The following is a 19164-nucleotide window of genomic DNA, read 5'->3' on the forward strand; positions in this document are numbered from 1 at the left end:
GGCAATGGCCTCCCTGTGGCCTCCCAGCCCCAGTCTTGGCCCTCTCCACCCAGCTGCCCCCGGGAGCCTTCCAAAGCGGCTCTCTGGCCACTCCACTCCTTTGAATAGAAACCCCTTCAAGGGCCTACCGCTGTCCACAGCACAAAGTCCAAGTTCAGAGGCCTGGCCCACAGGGCTTTCCACCACTTGCCCCCTGCTGACCTCTGAGGCCTCTTCTCTCCCCGATCAGCCTTAGAGGAGGCACAGTTCCCCCCACCCCATCCCCACACAACTTCCTCCTGTTGCAGGTCTCAGCCTAAATGTCCCTTCCCCAGAGGCCTTCCCTATCTCCTCAGCTGCATTAGGCCCCCATTCTACCTCCCCCACCATGTCACCCATCACACACTGCCGTATAATTACCAATTCCATATCCATCTTCACTTCAGGACCCCAAGTGCCACAAGAGTAGGCACCCTGTTTTGTTCTCTGTCATATTTCAGTGCCTAGATCATTGCCCGGCACACGGCGGTGGCCCACTGAGCACCTGATGAATGTATAAATGAACGTATACACACAGGAATGAATGCCAGGTACCCAGTGGGACTCACAAGATGCATGAGTACACAGGAAGTCTCAGAATCCCAGGGTCTCCATTTTACAGGTAATAACTGAGGCACAGAGGAATCAGGAGACTTGCCCAAGATCACCAATGACTTAGCTACACAGCTGAGAGGCGAACCAGGTCTTCCAACTCTGTTCGGTGCTCCCTCCAGAACCCTACACCTATCTATTAAACCACTTAGGGTAATGCTATGTTTATTCTAGGGACCAAATTGGAAAGTAAAAGAGAACAAATGCAGTCCCCATCCCTGAAAAATATTATGCTACTCAAGGAAAGGATATTAAAGATACAAGTAAACTTTCTTTTAGTATAGGTTAAATAGATTCATAGAATCTAAGATTTTGGTTTTTTAATAAATTTATTTATTTATTTATTTTTGGCTGCGTTGAGTCTTCGTTGCTGCACCCGGGCTTTCTCTAGTTGTGGCGATCGGGAGCTAACTCTTCATTGCGTTGCACGGGTTCCTCATTGCGATGGCTTCTCTTGTTGCAGGGCACGAGCTCTAGGTGCGCGGGCTTCAGTAGTTGTGGCTCGCGGGCTCTAGAGCGCAGGCTCAATAGTTGTGGTGCACGGGCTTAGTTGCTCCGCACCATGTGGGATCTTCCCGGGCCAGGGCTTGAACCCGTGCCGCCTGCATTGGCAGACGGATTCTTTTTTTTTTTTTTTTTTTTTTTTTTGCGGTACGCGGGCCTCTCACTGTTGTGGCCTCTCCCTTTGCAGAGCACAGGCTCCAGACGTGCAGGCTCAGCGGCCATGGCTCACGGGCCCAGCCGCTCGGTGGCATGTGGGATCTTCCCAGACCGGGGCACGAACCCATGTCCCCTGCATCAGCAGATGGATTCTTAACCACTGCACCACCAGGGAAGCCCAGAATCTAAGATTTAAATCAGTCTAGCCAGCTGAGGAAACTGAAGCCAGGGAAAACAGCAAGTTTTCATGTTAAGCACACTTGGTCCTTCTAACCAAATGTGTAGCCATTTCTTAGCAAACAGCAGCAATAAGTCTGGTCAAAGATTTCCGAAAGGCCCAGCAACAGCCTGGGCACCTGACCTCACCTCCCACCTGTGCTCCTGGGCTGGGAGGACCAGCACGAGTGTCCTCCCGACCTGCAAAGCCTTCTTGCTTGGGAGGAGTTTTTAATCTCACGCTTAACCGACTGTCCCTCCTCCCGCCAAGGTAGCTGTTGGAGCGGAGAGAATAAGGCTCAGTGACTCCCAGAAGGATAACACTCAAAGCCAGCGGGGCTGGTTGTCCAGATCAACTGCCGGCCACAGTCCAGAGATCAGGGACATGAGCATCAAAGGGACAGCGACAGCTTCTGTCTGGCTACACAGACTCCCTTCAATCTTCCTTCTCACCTTATCACTTGGAGTCAGAGTCCTCCACCCTGGCAACCTCTGCCCCGAGGTTGGCAGGTAAGGGACAGGTGCAAGGGCAGCATAGCAGCCGGTCACCTAGGGTTTCTTTCTCTTCACTATCAGAGCCTTCGACTTTGGGTGAGAAAAATGGCTGAATCTCACCTTGCAGCGAAGCGAGTGTGGCCAGGTGCCTTACACCCCTCTGCCTCACGTTCCCCCACCATGGGCCAAGATGCATGAGTACGTGCATCTCGAGGAGGTCCCCAGAGCCAGGCACCAGTGAAGAGGACAGAGTTAGGTGGCAGAGAGACCCTGCCCTCAAGGACAAGACATGTAAGATGCATTCACTGCTGCAGAACTGGGACAGAGGACACAGGGCGCCCCTGAACACCAGCAAAATCCCAGTCCCTAGGAGACCAAGTCCACTGAGGGTACCTCCACGCCCAGAGGGCTTAAAAGAGGTATGAAAAGCCCTAACTACAGGACACCTTTCATACATAATCTTCAGTAATATATTTCCAGCATTTCAAGTATCATTTTTAAATGTACTCTATGATATTGAACACATGCAAATTAATATATGTAATGTACATGAAAGCTATGAAACACCCCCGAACTCCTACCAACCAAACCACTAGCACAATCATTGTCTCTGAAGCTCCCTCTGTGCTCTGCATCCCCCAGCCTCCCTGCTTACACAGCGTTACATTTTGGACTTATCGCTCCCTCACTTTTTTTTTTAATAGATCTTTATTGGAGTATAATTGCTTCACAACACTGTGTTAGTTTCTGTTGTAAATGGGTTCAGTTTCGCTACTCATGGATCCCTAAATTTTTCTTACCTTTGTGTGACATTTGAGAATTATGTAAATAGATTACAGTCTTCTGTGACATGTTTTTGTCATTCATTGTTTCCATGATTCATGTAGCTATAGTTATTCATTTTCACTGCTTTGTAATATTCCATTGGACAACTATATCATTCTCTTGCTGAGGGAGGTTTTGGGTCATTTCCAGCGTTTTGCTATATGAAAGAGTGTGCTATTAACTTTCTCGAAGGTGCTCTTGGCGCATTTGCCCAAGAATTTTCCTGAGTAGAATTGCTGGTCCTGGTGTGTGTGCATGTCACACATGTCCTTTTCCTTCATAATTGACACACAGTCCAAACCTTTTAAGTCTTATGTGCACCTGACAGTGGGTATGGCTTGCCATGTCCAGTCCACATACTGAATTACATCTGTGCCTGAATCAGGTTAGGTCTAGAAGACACACCGACACTTTCAATCAGTATATCGATACTTTCACTTTTTCATTTTCCACTTAATAAAGCAGCTATAAGTACAAAACCTAACATGGATGTCAAGTTCATGCACAAATTACCAACATTGTAGGAGCAAAGACGGAGACACCGTCGGGAATTCCCTGGTGGTCCAGTAGTTAGGACTCCGAGCTTCCAGTGCAGGGAGCACGGGTTTGATCCCTGGTCGGTGAACTAAGATCCCGCAAGCCGCATGGCGAGGCCAAAAAAAAAAAAAGATGGAGAAGCTGTCAGAGTAGGACAGTCTTCTGGTGGGTGGCCAGAAGCACCGCTGTGCAGTGCTTACAACATCCCTCCATCAGCTGACGAGCGGAAGTCGGAATTCACAAGGCACCAATACACAATAGATTCTCAGCGTTGCCTGAAAGTCCAAGCAGGGGTCAAGGACCATGGCAGGCTCATCCTTTCCTTGGCACTTTCCACATGGCACCATCCTTAACTATATATACATCCTCCTCCCCAGTCATGGCTATGAGGCTGTGAACTCCCACTAACACTCCTCAGAGAACTCAGTAGGTGCTTAATTAATGTTTAATGGAGGGTGCCTAAGAGGTACCCACAAGGTCAGGGCCTCCACAGTGCACACTCCCAGGAGCCCCTGTCACACAGGACACAGCGGTCTACGTGGTGCCCCTCGTGTGGTGCAGTGGGCAAGCCCTACGCTAGAGACCAGAAGAGCCAGCTTGTCACAGCTGAGGAAAGAGACTCTAAGCCTGGAGCCAGAAGGGACTCTCTTTTCTGCTTCTGCCTTTGCCAGTTCCAGGAAATATGTTTCTCTGGTCACTTCCCTAACCCCCAGTTCAGATGGAAGCTCTTGCCGTGGCTAGTGACCAGCTTGAACAATAGCAGGGGCTGTTCTGTTCCTGAATTCACCCACAATGGCCAGAGGATTTAGGCAGCTCAGAGAAATCACAAATAAAAAGACTTTTTTTCTCTTCTACTAAAGCAGAGCTTCAGGAGCAACATAATGGCCACTTCCTCTGCCAAAGAACTTGAGTAATGGTTCTCTGAATCTTTAAAACTGAGTCACTATTTTTTTTTAATGGGGAATGATTAATTATAAAACACCCATTGGCAAGTATTGCCTGTCCCTGCCCTTCTTCAAAATACATTTCTTCTAGAACCTGTGAACAATGCTGTGTTAACTATGCTTTTAAAAGCATTCTATGCAGGATGATCACAGTCAAACACTCAGAGAGGAAAGACCACAAGAAAATACCCTTGCTACAGTCAGAGTGGGCAGTGCTGCCCCTACCCAGCCGCCCACCCTTCTGCCTCCCGACCCGAATCTCTGAGTCAGTGCCCGTGACACCGTGGGGCTGCGTAGGAGGCCCTGGGCATCTCTCTCTCTTTTTTTTTGGCTGCACCTCGCGGCTTGTGGGATCTCAGTTCCCCAACCAGGGACTGAACCTGGGCCAAGGCAGTGAAAGCCGGGCATCCTAACCACTAGGCCACCAGGGAACCCCCGCCCGAGCAATTCTTTGAAAAGGAAGAGGTGATGTTCACAGAATGCCCTCCTGGTACTTCCACCCACCTCTCCAAATGATGGGACTAGAGGCAATTTCTTTCTCTTCCTTTCATCTTTCTGTATTTTTTTCAATTTTCTATAAGTTGTTTGTATTACTCTTATAATGAACACACACAGACACACAAACATATGTATATATATATATTTAAGACAAAGAAGCTACATAGCCTGGATCTGTCCAGGTTATCATGCCTAGGGAAGGAGGAGGTGGGGCAGAATGCAGTGGACACCAGGAAATAGGGGTGGGGTGAGAGTGGAGTTTTCAGGACAAGCAGCTTCTGACGGCACCTTCCAGGTCAAAGAACGTTCACCCCCCACGCTTGCAGCTCTGCCCTCCAACCCTTGCAGCTCTCTGTTTTGTCACTTTCGCTGCACGCTGCACGCTTAGCCCTCAGCCATGCTGGCCTCATCTCCTGGTGGACACAAGGTCACCGTCCCTCCCTATCTGCCCTGTTTGTCTACTCCCTGGAGTCTGCCAGGGCCCTCCTGAAGGCCTCCCTTATGGGGAAGAGCCAAAGGGAAGAGACACAGTGGGGAACAGGCGAGGGGGGAGCTCCTGAGAACATCCTGTTCCCCAGAGATGTGCCCTAGCCATTCTCACACTCCCACTCTGGGAGGTGAGGGGACCAGGTGGGGAGGGAGGGGTTGGCCCTGCACACCCTGACATTCAGCACAGCATGCAGTTTAGCATCTGCCCTTGAGCAATTGCTCAGCCATTTGAGGCCAGCATTGCAAGCCCATGCCCGTCCCCTCCTTAAGACTCAAGAATTTTTTTGTGCACCATCAAGTGCAAAAGGCCAGAAACCTTAATCCTGGAGAGAGAACTGACAGTTAGTGGTGAACACCTACTATGCACTGACACTCCTCTCCACAAAACCCCATGGAAAACTTAAAACTACCTATAACACAGGCCGCCCTAAGATAAATGTCCCTGACATGTTGAGGGAGCCAAGGAGGGGTAGAACACTCAAAAACGGAGGGATTCAATGGAAGAGATATTTGGGTTGAGCCTTGAGACATGAGTAGGAGTTTGATAAGTGGAACTACAGGGAATGGCATTGTATAAAGAGGGAACAGCATGGAAAGGCATTGAGAAGTGAGGGCCCGGGGAGGGCAGGTATCTGGTGTCCTCCAAGGGGATCAGAAACCTGACTCTGCAGGCAGAGGTATGTGCAGGCTCAGTGCCCACCCACCTCCAACCCCAGCCTCCAGGACAGGAGCCAACAGTGCTTCCTCTTTCTGTTCATCTTCCAATCACCAGTGCCTGCCCCCCCCACCCCGCCTCCCACCCCTTCCTGGCCTCCTAGTGCATCACAAAGCATCCCAGAGGCAGCAGAGAGGAGGAGGCAGTGAAGGACTGTTGAGCCTCCTTTGTTCTTACCAAGGTCAATGTCAGATGCAGGGTGGCAGCACCCTACATCCCAGCTGCCTACGAAAAGGGATTGTGCAGAGGACCAAAGCACCTCACTTGGGACGGAGAGCAGCAAAGTATTCCCTCCTGAAAACAAACCTCCCCAAATCTCCTCCTCAACTGTCTGGTCTTGTTTAGTCACTGACAACTAACTGGGTGGGGCTGGACTGACACCAAGATACACTCTTGTCTTGATTTATCCTTTAACATAAAACACATCTCTAAGAGTGGCAGGCAGCCTGACATAGGGGAAGCAGCCCTGTGTTATCAGAAGACCCAAGTTCTATTCCTGGTCTTGCCACTGACTTGCAATGAGCCTTGGGCACATCACAGCCCCTGACAGAGCCCCACTCACCTTCTCTATGAGGTGAGCGTTCAGACTACAGTCTGAAGCTCCCTGCTGCCCCTGTTCCTGCCGTCTAGCATCTTATCACTCTGAATCACTAGCTCACAGAGGGCAGGAAGCATGTCTGTGTCTGTTTACCTCAGACAACAGCCCAGCTTGAAAATACAATTAATCTATGGACTTTTTATTCTAATAGTCAATGACTTTTGGAGAAGGATGATGGCCAGGGCATCCCAGTGCCCTCAGACAGACGCATCTCCTTATCCCTAGAGAGCCCCAGGAGAGGGAAATTCCCATAACCTCCCTCGTCTCTCACTCCTCAAGGGGAAGACAGTTTAGGTCCTAGTAACCTCTGGCAACCAAATCCACACCTCCCGGCCCAATGCTCACGCAATCCCACTCCCTGGGCCGCTGGGCCCCCCAACATGGCCGACACCTCTCGAGCCTGGGAACTTTGCAGTACGGCCCTGGGAAGTGAGGCTCTTCCCCCTTCCAGACCTAAGGTTGGGTGCCAGAAACCCAGACAGCTTTCTTGTTTTTCTACTTTTTTCCTTCTTCAAGTAAACATGCAAATGTCAATAACCAGAGAAAAACACGCACACGGAGACACATATTTCTCAACTCTCTTGCAGCTTGTTGTTGTTCTTGCCAGCAAAAACAAGTTCAGCTTCCTGGACCCATTTATGTAAGCGGTGAAGCAGCTGCCCAGTGCCACCGCAACACGGGTTTAGCTCACGCCTGCTAATCCCACCGCCCCGGTTTCTGAGCAGGGACAGTCGTCTGGGCTGGCAGCTGGGCCAGCTAGCAGCACAGGACGGCCTCCAGCCTCTGGGGCTGCAGAGACACAGGATCTCAGAAGGGGGTCACAGAGGAACCGCAGGGGCCCCTGTCAGCGGTAAAGACCCTGATCTGGAAGGAGGGAGCTGCTGAGAAGTCTCCAGGAGAAGAACGTGGGAACCTCATGTTCACAGGGAAACACATGCAGAATTTGACCCCATGGGGCCTAGAACGAGTCCCCAGTGTGCTCTGTCCCCTCTCCCTGCATCCCCATCTAAGGACTGAAACCAATGTCCTGACTTCCCGAGTAATAATAAACGTAACACTCAGCACCACCTACAACATTTAGCAGGTGTCAGCGCTTTACCTCAGAGCCCTCCGCTCCTACAACAACCCTGCTATGGGGGAGGCTGGTCCCCGTTTCCGTGGAAGTTCAGAGAAGTTAAGGAACTGGCCCAAATTCACACAGCTAGTGGGGGAGGGAGTCTGCATCGGCTCCGGGTGAGTCTGGCCAAAGCCCCCCTCTCTCTGGGGGTCCAGGCGCATCCCCGTGTTCCAGCCCAGCCCCACTTCTCTGGGCTGCCCACCACCCTGCGTCTCCCCTTCTCTCCCAATTTCCCCTCCTCCTCCCTGCTCTCCTCAGGCCTTTCTACCCATCACAGAGGCTCAGGGAGGGGAGTGCTGGGGTTGAGGGGTCTGTGTGAAGGGGGAGCGAGCCTTTTCCCACGCAGCCCTGCCACACCAACTAGCCCCTCAGGGGCTCTCCCAGGAAACCGGGGGCCAAGTACCCTTGATCCTTCTCCTTCTATGCTACAGCAACAGCACTCTTGTGATGAGTTATAGTTTAAAAGCGCCCCCCTCCCCGTCGGACTCCCGATCTCACACACTCACCAGATTGTCCACTCACTTTCCTAAAATCCCCAGAACGCCCTCCCCTCTGCCAATTAGGGCTGGGCCTCTGTGGCCCCTGCCACCTTCTCTAACTCAGCTCCCAGCCCCACCTCTTCCACAGCCCGCTCCTCAGGTTGCTGACTCCTGCCCTCCTCTCCGTCTAATGTGTTTGTACTTCTGTACCTGCTCGTATTTGTCTTGTATTTGGTGGAGTCAGTATTTATCTTGGCATGGCCTTCCCCTCCATCCGCACCAGGGACTGTATACTTACTGCTTGGACGGAGGGTCTGGGAGGCTCCTTTGGACCATAAGAAGGTAACGCTGGCTGCTGACTCAGAGACCAGCGCGTGTGACCAACTCCTCACAAGAAAAACATTCAATCCTCCCCTGGCAGCATCACAGATAATCAGCTGGTCCCGGGCCGGAAGGTCTGGCCTGGGTCACCTCTCAGAGATTATAAACTAATCAGAGGAAAAGATATCAAAGGAGGGCAAACAATTCAATTCCCCCACCCCCACCAAACCCCAAGCAGCAGATTGAGAAATAAAAAGAGTAAAGGCAAGACTAAGCAGGCCGGTAAGAAGGGCGCATGGCCACAGGTGGACACAGATGGGACTTGGGTCCAGAAAGGGGCTAGGTTGGGGCTACAGCCACGGAGTGGGTGCTGATCTAAGAGTTGCTCTTCTAGGGCTATAAAGGCCCTTCAAGATGATTCAGCCAACCTGCCCATTTTTATAGATGAGGAGAACCAAGGCCCAGAAGTCTCACAGCCAGTGTGTGGTGTAGCCAGGACTGGAGCCCTGGGCCTTGGGACTCTGGGTCATGCTTGCCCCACAGCCCAGTGTCTTCCCAGGAGCACAGCACAAAGGGTCCTGTCTTCCTGTCTCTGAACTTGGCCTTGGAGTCTAACCAGGAGCCTGACCCACATCAGGGTCTTTCCTGTGTTTGTGGAAGCAAAGGGGAGCAGGGTGCAGCACACACCTGATATCTGTTCCCCCTTCCCCATCCCAAACCATATCCACTCCCACCACCTGCCCCAGCTTCCACTCCTCCACCCCTTTAGATATGAGGAAGCAAAGCTAAAGATTTGAGAAGTCACAGAGTGGAGGTGTGGTAGGGAGTGACTAGAAGGGACACAGGAGAGCCTGCTGGGGCTGGTCATGTAGCTGAGTGGTGGTTACACGGCTATGCTCAGTTTGTGAAAATTCATCAGGCTGTTAAATTTATGCTGAGTGCACTCTCCCGTATGTATGTCACACTGCCATACACATTTTATAAAGCCCCTAAGTCCTCCTGCCTGAGTTCAAGCCTACATTCTTCTCCTTACTCCCATGTACCATGAGCAGACACACACACACGCACACACTGGTCTAGCTTCATGTCACCATGAAGAAAGCAGCTCAGAATGGAAGAGCAGGCATATCTACCCTCAGTGAAACTGTGAAACCTGGTTTCCAGCTTTCCTGCCCCCAGCCTGTTCCCCTCATAAATAAGCCAGGCCAGGCCTACCATGTTTTGAGCTATGGAGACTCAGCATTATAACTATGTCAGTGCTCCCTAAGTTATCTCTAAATTTTACTTGATCCTAATAAAAATACCAACAGGACTTTTTTTTCTTGGAAGTAGGCAAGCTGATTCTAAAGTTCAAACAGAAAAGTAAACAAGCAAGGATAGCCAGGAAAATTCTGAAAAAGCAGAGAACTGAGAGGAGGATTAGCCTTACCAAACTCTAAAGCATATTATAAAGCTATAGTTATTAAAACAGTGTGTGGTACTGACACATGAGTAGACAGACAAAACTATGGAGGAGACTAGAAAGTTCAGAAGTAATAGTAACCAAAAATAGCTTTGTCTGCACTATTGAACTGTACCCTTTAAAATGGCTAAGATGACTGACCTCCCTGGTGGCGCAGTGGTTAAGAATCTGCCTGCCAATGCAGGAGACACGGGTTCGAGCCCTGGTCCAGGAAGATCCCACATGCCATGGGGCAACTAAGCCCGTGTGCCACAACTACTGAGCCTGCGCTCCAGAGCCCATGAGCCACAACTACTGAGCCCGTGTGCCACAACTACTGAAGCCTGTGCACCAAGAGCCCGTGCTCCGAAACAAGAGAAGCCACCACAGTGAGAAGCCCATGCACCGCCACAAAGAGTAGCCCCCGCTCTCCACAACTAGAGAAAGCCCGTGCGCAGCAAGGAAGACCCAATGCAGCCATAAATAAATAAATAAATAAATTTTATTTTAATAAAATAAAATGGCTAAGATGATAAATGTTATGCTTTTGTATCTTACTACAATTATTTTAAAATAGCTTGGTTTGAGTGTTGGCTATATAGAGGTGCTATTGTAAGCTTGCACATGGATGACCTAACTTGATCTTCCCAACAGCTTATCTTACAGAAGAGGAGGCTGGTTACATAGCTAATTAGGGGTAAGCCTAGATTCAAACCCAAGCAATCAGGCCTCAGAATTTGTGCTTTTTAACTACTAAATCTGCCGACAAGAAGTATAAACCCAAGTATATACAGTAATTTGGTAGATTTTAAAGGTGGCTTTTAAAATCAGTGGTGGAAAGATGGATTATTCAATAAACTATAAAAAAGGACATCAGGTGATAACTGGGGGAAGAAAAGTTAGAGCCATACCTCAGTCCATGATAAATTCAAAATGGATCAAACATTTAAATACAAAAAATTCTTAAAGACACCGGAAAAAAAAATTTTTTCTTTACTCCCTCCCAAAAAGAATCTTTCAAGACAATCTTGGCATAGGGAAGATCTTATTAAGTATGATACAAAATGTACAAGTCATAAAAGAAACTGATAAACCCAACTACAATTTTTTTTAATACACAAAAACCAACCCCCACCCAAAAAAGACAAACGACAAACTAGAGAAAAATCTTCACAACTCATATCACAGAGGACTAAATTCTTTAATATATTAAGAGGAAAAAACCCAACAACCCAGTTTTTAAAAATGAGCAATGAATATGAACAGGCACTTCATAGAAACAGGTTATGCAATAGTCTCTTAAACATGGGAAAACCGGTATATTCACACTCAGATAAGATAAATGCAAATTAATTCCACACAGATGCCATCTCTGTGTAAATAGCAGTTTAATAACACATTTTCATCAGAACTGTGGGGACACAGGCATTCTCTCATTGCTGCGGGGAGTATGAACTGGTGCAACTTCCACTCTCACTCAAAAGTACAAATGCACATGGCCTTCGACCCACAGGTTCACCTTCAAGGAATTTATCCTGCGGATGTTCTTGAGCTCAGGCAACATGATGGATATGCAAAGTTACTCCCCAAAGCACTGTCTGTAATGGCAAGACAGGAAACAAGCCCAAAGCCAACGTCCATCAAAAGGAGACTGTGTAGGGACTTCCCTTGTGGTCCAGTGGCTAAGACTCCGCACTCCCAATGCAGGAGCCCTGGGCTTGATCCCTGGTCAGGGAACTAGATCCCACATGCTGCAACTAAAGATCCCACACGCGGCAAGGAAGATCCCACGTGCCGCAACTAGGATCCCGCGCAGCCAAATAAATAAAGATTTAAATATATTAAAAAAAAAAAAACTAAAAACTTAGCACTGGGCTTCCCTGGTGGCGCAGTGGTTGAGAGTCCGCCTGCCGATGCAGGGGACACGGGTTCGTGCCCCGGTCCGGGAAGATCCCACATGCCGCTGGGCGGCTAGGCCCGTGAGCCATGGCCGCTGAGCCTGCGCGTCTGGAGCCTGTGCTCCACAACGGGAGAGGCCACAACAGTGAGAGGCCCGCGTACCGCAAAAAAAACCCAAAAACTTAGCACTATTTTCAGGACATACCTAATCTCTCAAAAAATGTGAACAATTGTAATTATTATTCCCACTGCAGTAGTGGGTCTTTCCCCTTTTCTGTGAGAAAGTCTTCATGCTATAGCCTCCCCCTCTTCTCCCATCAAAATGGGGTCTTCAGATCAATAGCAGCTATCAAGCACCTGCTTTTGTTTGTTTCAGCCTCAAGACGTGTTGCTCTGCCTGGGCTTGGAGTGACTTGGCCCAAGGTCTGCTGGCTTGTTAAGTGGGTAGTCAAGAGACAGGCCTGGACTGTCTGACCCCTGAGCTGTTTTCTCTCTTTGCTGTCCCAGCTGCCTTGTTAAGAGACAGAGAAAGATCACTTACAGTGACATGTGGTTGCAAAACATTCCCCTGACCCAAAGTGATATGAATGGATATGGGGGAGGAGGAGGTTACAGTGCAATGGCTTAAACGTACACTGTGGCCTTAACTATTCTTCTTAAGAGAAGTACTGAAGAAGGACACTTCCTGGGGCAAAAGTAGGGCTGTCTTTGCCACACCAGTGCATATGGAGCTGGTGAGTCTGAGGACACTGAGAACAGAGACGATATCCTTGAAGTCACCATGCTTTGGGAAGGGTGGGAGTTGTGGGTGACACACGTGATACAGTGGAAAGAGCAAGGTTCAGAGCAAGGTCTGTCACTTCCTTGCTGTGCGATGTTGAGCAAGTTACTTAATCTCTCTGAGCCTCGGTTTCCTCTCACCTACTCAAGGACACTGCTTCAGCGATTCTCACCTCTCTGTCAATTTTTGATCTCTACTAGATCATTTCCACCAGCAAGCAAACATGCTGAGATTTCAGTTTTTTGTTTTTTTGTTTTTTTTTGCGGTACACAGGCCTCTCACTGTTGTAGCCTCTGCCGTTGCGGAGCACAGGCTCCGGATGCACAGGCTCAGCGGCCATGGCTCACGGGCCCAGCCGCCCCGCGACATGTGGGATCTTCCCGGACCGGGGCACGAACCCGTGTCCCCTGCATCAGCAGGTGGACTCTCAACCACTGCGCCACCAGGGAAGCCCTTTCAGTCATTTTTTTTAAAATTCTTTTCATGACCCCACTTCTCCAGCCAACGAACAGTCCATTTCTTTTCTCCCCTTTACGGCTAAAATCCTCCGAAGAGTAGCCTCTACCAGGCGGCTCCAGTTTCCCTCCTCCTGCTCTCTCTGCAAACCACTCCTGTCAGCCTTAGGCCTTCACCATTTCGCCAAAACTCCTCACATCAAGTCAGGGTCACCAGTGGCCTGCGTGTAGCTAAGTCCACTGGTTAGGTTGTCCTCTTGCCTCTCAGCAGCGTTTGACACCACTGACTGCTTCTGCCTCTTGACGCACTGTCCTCACTGGATTTTCTGGACAACAACTCTCCTGGTTCTCCTCCTGCTTCATTGGTCTCACCTTCTCAGTCTCCTCCTCCTTTTCCAGCCTGAGAAGGTTGGAGTGTCCCAGGGCTCAGCCCGGGGCCTCGTCTCTTCTCCATCTACACTTTCGCCCTCGGTGATCTCAGCCACTCTCAAGGCTTGAAATAATATCTGCCATCAGTCGACTCCCAAATTCATACCTCAACTCAGTCCTCATTCCCAAACTCTGGACTCCATACCCAGCTCGTCAGCATCTTCTCGCCTTGTCCAATAGAAAGCTCAGTTTCAACGTGTCTGAACTGACCTCCTGATCTCCCCCCAGCAAGACCTGCTGTCCTACAGTCTACCGCATCGATGCACTGCCCTCAGACTCCTCTCACACACGGCTGCTGTGAAGAGTAAATGAGGTCACAGATGCAAAGAGCCCAGCACGGTTCTGTGTACAGTCGTCACTCAGTATGGTAACGGTCGTTGTAACCATCACGTAGAGAGAGAAAACCAGAGGATGCTTTTCGGGGAAGGAAGTTGGGAGGTGGAGGGAAACTGAGCACAGGTGCTGGGAGACAACCTGGATGCAGGGCCTCAGGGGGCACACTCCTAAGAGCAGAGCCAGAGGGCAGAGCTGGCGGGGGCAGGTAGGAGTGAGGTGCAGCTAGAAGTCAGGCCAAACCCAGGACCGTGCCAGAAAAGCCCCTGACTATGCCAGAGACTTTGGACCTTTTTGGATCTCAAGTGCATAAGAGAGTAAAGCACACAGATGACCCAAAAGAAACTCCCCAGGGCTTCACCAAACAGAGTCTAAGAGTTAAAAGCCTCTTTTTTGCCGTCTTCCTCTTGCCACTCCAGTCCTCAAGGATTCTCTTCCAAAGACAGATACCTCAATGACAGTTAGCAACAGGACATTTAGCATTTCCCTGTCCAGCTGGAGTCTAAGGGGCCCCATGGCTGAGGCCTGGTCTCCCCAGAGACAACCCCACGCTTCACCAGGGCAGAGGGCACCTGTGTGTCCCCACAGAGCCCTCCGCTCCAGAACCCAACAGGCCCTCAGGTAGGACCAGATTGTTAAAGAGGAGGCAGGAATTTTCCTGCGCAAGATGGGAGTATAAGGAATCCCTAAATATTTTTATATTTCTTCAGGCCTTCATGCAAGCATCATCTTCTTGGTGAGAACTTCCCTGGCCTCCCCTCGAAAAGATCAATTCTACATCCTCCTCAACATGTACGCAGTTCCCAGCTCCCGCCCTTGCTTTATTTTTCCTCCTTAGTCACTATCATACTATATATTTAATTAACATCCCCAGGAAAACGAAGCCACAGTGAGCCAGGGATTTTTGGCTGTTTGGTTCACTGCTGTATCCTCAGCTCTTAGAATAGTGCTTGGAACATCGGAGGAGCTCAAAATATGTTTTTCAAATGAGTAAGTTATTAGCTACGCGCATTTAAGCATTTGCTCTGTGCTAGAGACCTCCCTACACACTCTGTATTACCTTACTTAGGGCATTTCATCGTCATAACAACTCTGCAAGGTAGTATATGAATTATTTCTATTTTCCAGATGAGAACAGTGAGTCTCTGAGCAGTAAAATCCCTCACCCAAGCTCACGTTATTTCTCCAAGGCAGGGCCAGGCAGAGATCTGTCTGGCTCCAAAACCTTAACCATTACCTGTGCGGGATGAGCTGTGTTCAGGTGGAGAGAAGGTCCAGAGAGAGATAAAGGAAGAAGCAACAGAAAACCTCTGGAAGAAACTGTTTAGCACTCGAGACCAGCGCTGTCCAGTAGACCTTTCTGCAATGATCGCGAAATGCTCTATACCTGCGCTGTCAAATACGGTAGCCAAGTGTGACTAGCGCAACTAAGGCACTACATTTTAAATTTGATTTCATTTTAATTAATTTAAATTCAAATAGCCATACTTAGTAAATGGCTACCATATTCGAGAGAACAGCTCTAGACCTTTAAGACTGACCTGGAAAAGCCCAGATTTGGTGATGGGCGCGCTCTGGCTCACAGGTGGGCCGGTGGCACGCAGGCCTGGTGGGACAGGAGAAGCAGAGGGGAATTGACAGCAGTGAGCACTGGGGTGGATTTGTGTCATCCTTACGAACACCCTCTAAGGGGAGGATTTGTTAACCCAGTCCGCAGAGGGAGACGCGGAGGGTCAGAGATGAGATATGCAGTGAGGATCCACGTGCCGCTGTCTCAGGGTCTTGGTCCATGCCCCCTTCTCTGACACCTTGTCCTTGGGTAGCTGGTACCCAGCGGGACAGGTCAGAGGGTTCCTCAGTCCCTCTTAGGGATTTAACCTTGACCATTTTCAAGCTCCTTTTAAGGTAGACTCAGGGTGGCTGATCCCAGGGCTTCACAGGACTCAATAAATGTTTGCTGCAATGAGTAAACAAGAGGCAGAGCTAAAGTGGGGAGAGATTTCTGGCAACTAGAAGCCCAGTGGGGGAGGGCCCTCCTTCAGTTCCTCAATCACACCACTTAGCCAGTCATCCTCAAACTTGCGAATCACAAGGGGTGCTTGTCGAAAAGGACATTTCCTGAGCCTCACTTCCAGACATTTCTCTTCAGTAAATCTGGGGTGGGGGCCAAGAATCAGCATTTTTGTCAAGCACCCAACCCCCACCCCCAGTGCATGTGGCACACCTGCACACACACACACCAATTCTGATTCAAACAGATCCAGAACTACCCTTTTAAGAAATACTGGTTTAGGGTGAGACTAGGAATGCAGGTAGACATTGGGGGCAGAAAGAGGTTGCTGTAAAGGGAATTTCAGAGGCTGAGACAGGACTCTGAGAGATTTAAAGGTGTACGTGTTTGTTTTGCACACCGTCTTGCATTGCAGATCATGGAAGGAACCTGAGTCACCGAGGTCCAGGCCTTCCACACCCAACACCTACGTCCCAGCTAATCCAGGCCCCTAGACGGCGATTCACCTGAGTGGCCCTGCCAGCTCTCGGATGTGTGGGCAGCGGCTGATCCCAAGGAAAGTGGGCCCACAGCCCGGAGGGCCAGCGGATTTCCCCTCTAAACTAACTCCAGCCTCTGCTACCCCTCTCGGCCCCTTACTTCTCCAAAGCAAGGCATCTCACAGTCATTTGCTCCATGCTTCCTGTACAATGTCTTTATTTTTGCTCTCAAGTTTGTGGGCTGAGTCTCTGTGGGTGTGGGAGGGGAGATGGGTATTTTCTACTTCTCTGCATTTTCCTTCTGAACTGGGAGGGCTTTCACTTCCTCCCCAAACTCTCATTTCTGCCTTTCACAGCCTGTCCACGCCTTGAGACCCCTTGGCTCGTCCCACCTGAGCACCAGGAAAATGGAGAACTGGCTGCAACCGGCTGCCCTCGCAGTACCTTGCAGCCACTTAGGAGCAAAAGAAAGCAGCAGCTACAGCAGTAACCTCCCTGGGGCAGGTGCCCTGGGGTGTGGTGTGAATAGCAACACAGGCAGGCAGGGAAGCCTTGTGCCCTCCTGGGCGACCCAGGCCTCACCCCTGCCTTGCCTCCCTCTGATAAAACAGTGGGCAAACCCAGGCTTTCCCTTCCCTTGGCCTCTTCTGCCCAGCACTCAGCCAGCCAGGGGTGACTCTCATCTTGGCCCCCAAACACCCCCAGCTCTGCCTGCTGGGCTAAGGATCTACCATCCCCGAGCACAGGGCCATGGAGGGGTGGGCCTGCACCAACTAGGCCTGACAACTTCCCATCCCAACCTCTCTGAACCTCAGCCTCCTCTTTGGAACAAAGTATTATTTAGATCCAGTGGAGAATTAGAAAATGTGTGTAAAGCCTAGGTGGCCTCAGTCAACAATGGCTGTTACTGGCAGGGGTTATAAATGTGTGCTGAGAAAAAGAATCCCTTTACTTTCCTCTCCCAAGCACGAGGAACACAACCATTCAGAAGGCAAAGGGACCTGCAGGCACACCAGCCCCTGGCTCTCTCCAGCAGGGAGGGGTCAGGCTGAGGGTGTTCACCCAGGGTAGGAGCGCCGTGCGGTCTCGCAGTGAAAGCCAGAGCCACCGTCTCCCCAGCCATCTGTTCCCAGAAGCCTGCCGGCTGCCCCCTTGGTTTTCCACTGTGTCCTCAAAGAAGCCCTCAGACCCTAAAATAAACCTCTGGAGAAGCAGTTGCCCAGCTCCTCTAGAGGAGAGCCTAGACGCGCAGCTGGGCATGCCGCCAGAGTCCAGAGAAAGGACTAGCGGCCAAAGGCACACTACAGTCCACAGGAGCAACAAGTGCCCCGTGCCCTCTGCCTCACCCCTCCTCTCGTCTGGAAGTGGAGTCCAGTGCGTGCCAGCCTCAAGACGTCCCAATCCCTGGCCAACCTCCCCACTTGGCTTAAATTCCCAGGGCTGAGGCACACGGCTTGCTAGAGCTGGTGTCTGCCTAAGGGAGTGCGGGCAGCGGGCAGCGGGAGGGTCCGTGACTCAGCGCCCATGATGTCACTCCCTTCACAGTCAAGGCACTGTCATCCACACATAAACCCGGGGGGCTGAGGGGAGAGCCAGGCGGGATGCCTTCCCCAAAGCTGAGGGGCAAAGGGGACGCTGGTACAAAGGACGCCCCGGGCAGGAACTCCACCCCGCGAGGGCATCTCCTTTTAAAGTAAGCCGGGCCGCAGTTGTGTAAGGACTCCTGGGGCACTGGGAAGGAGACAAGAGAATCAGGTTTCTGAGAACACACCAAGTCCTGTACGCAGACCGCAGGGAGCTACCCGGCCGCAGGGCAGTCACGGGGAAAGCGCGCCCGGCCAAAGGCGCAGGACGCAGCAGGAGGCGCGCGAGCGAGCGCCCGCCACCGGACAGCTGGGTCAGCCCGGTGCCTCGCCTCGTGCCGCAGGAACCCAAGCTAGCCCCGGACAAGGGGAGCCGTCACCGCTCCGGCCTCCCTCCGCCGCCCCGCGTCTGCGGCGCCCACAGCGGTTCCCTCACCCGCCAGTTGCTCCAGCCCTCCAGATGCGCCCGAAGCCCTTACCCAGCGCGGGGCAGCCCCCCGGGGCCAGCGCCGTCCCGGGCGTCGCAAGCAGGACGGTCAGCAGCGCGCAGCGGACGGCCAGCATGCTTCCTCCTCGGCTAATGCCCCATGGTCCCAGAGAGGCGGGCGGGCGGGCGGACGCGCGGGTCGGGAGCGGGCGGCCGGGGCGGGGCGGGGCGGCGGGCGGGCTTAAGCCCCGAGGGCAGCCCCCATCCCCTGGGGGCCCGCGATCTGCACGCACGGCGAGTCCCCGATCCCCGCGCCGCTCTCGGCTCGGCTCCCTCTGGCCAGGCTCCGTGTCAGTGCGACTTCCCACTTACACATGACTCAGAGCAGCGGACGGTCCTGGCAAAGCAAGAAAACATTTGAGGAACTCGCACTGGAGCTGTCTCTCGGCCGTTCCAGGGTGCTGTTACGAAAGCCGAACCGGATGGCGCAACAGCCCCGCGCACCGGCCGAGCGGAGGGGTGGCTTCCTGCCGCAGCGCCGCACCTGAGCCGCGAGGGCAGGATCCCCGAACCCGGCGGGGGCGAGCTCAGCCGGCGGCCCTCCTCCCGACTTCTGTTGATCAGAGCAGGGGAATCAAACACCACTGGTTCGGTTTTGATTTTTGGTTTCGTGACCAGGATTACTCTGTGAAAGGAGCACCTGGCGAGCCCTGGAGGAGGCGATGTGCCTTTTACCGTTACAGTAAACCGGTGCTGGGCAGCCCTTTCTGACCCTTGGAATCACCTGGGAGCCCTGAAAACC

General features: G+C 51.5%; 1 protein-coding gene across 6 annotated transcripts in view; it reads right to left on the reverse strand.

Moving 5' to 3' along the window:
* The window catches only part of IL6R (interleukin 6 receptor), a 55339-nt gene extending 36782 nt beyond the window's left edge, over positions 1-18557 (reverse strand). For all 6 annotated transcript variants that reach the window (XM_082648414.1, XM_082648411.1, XM_082648413.1 and 3 more), the window contains exon 1: positions 18415-18557. In XM_082648414.1, the coding sequence (XP_082504540.1) occupies positions 18415-18499 (85 nt within the window). In that variant the 5' untranslated portion in view covers positions 18500-18557. The remainder of the gene's footprint in view (positions 1-18414) is intronic.
* Positions 18558-19164: the final 607 nt, after the last annotated feature.

The sequence above is a fragment of the Grampus griseus genome (assembly GCF_964374135.1).
Source record: "Grampus griseus genome assembly, chromosome: 1".
NCBI lineage: Eukaryota > Metazoa > Chordata > Mammalia > Artiodactyla > Delphinidae > Grampus > Grampus griseus.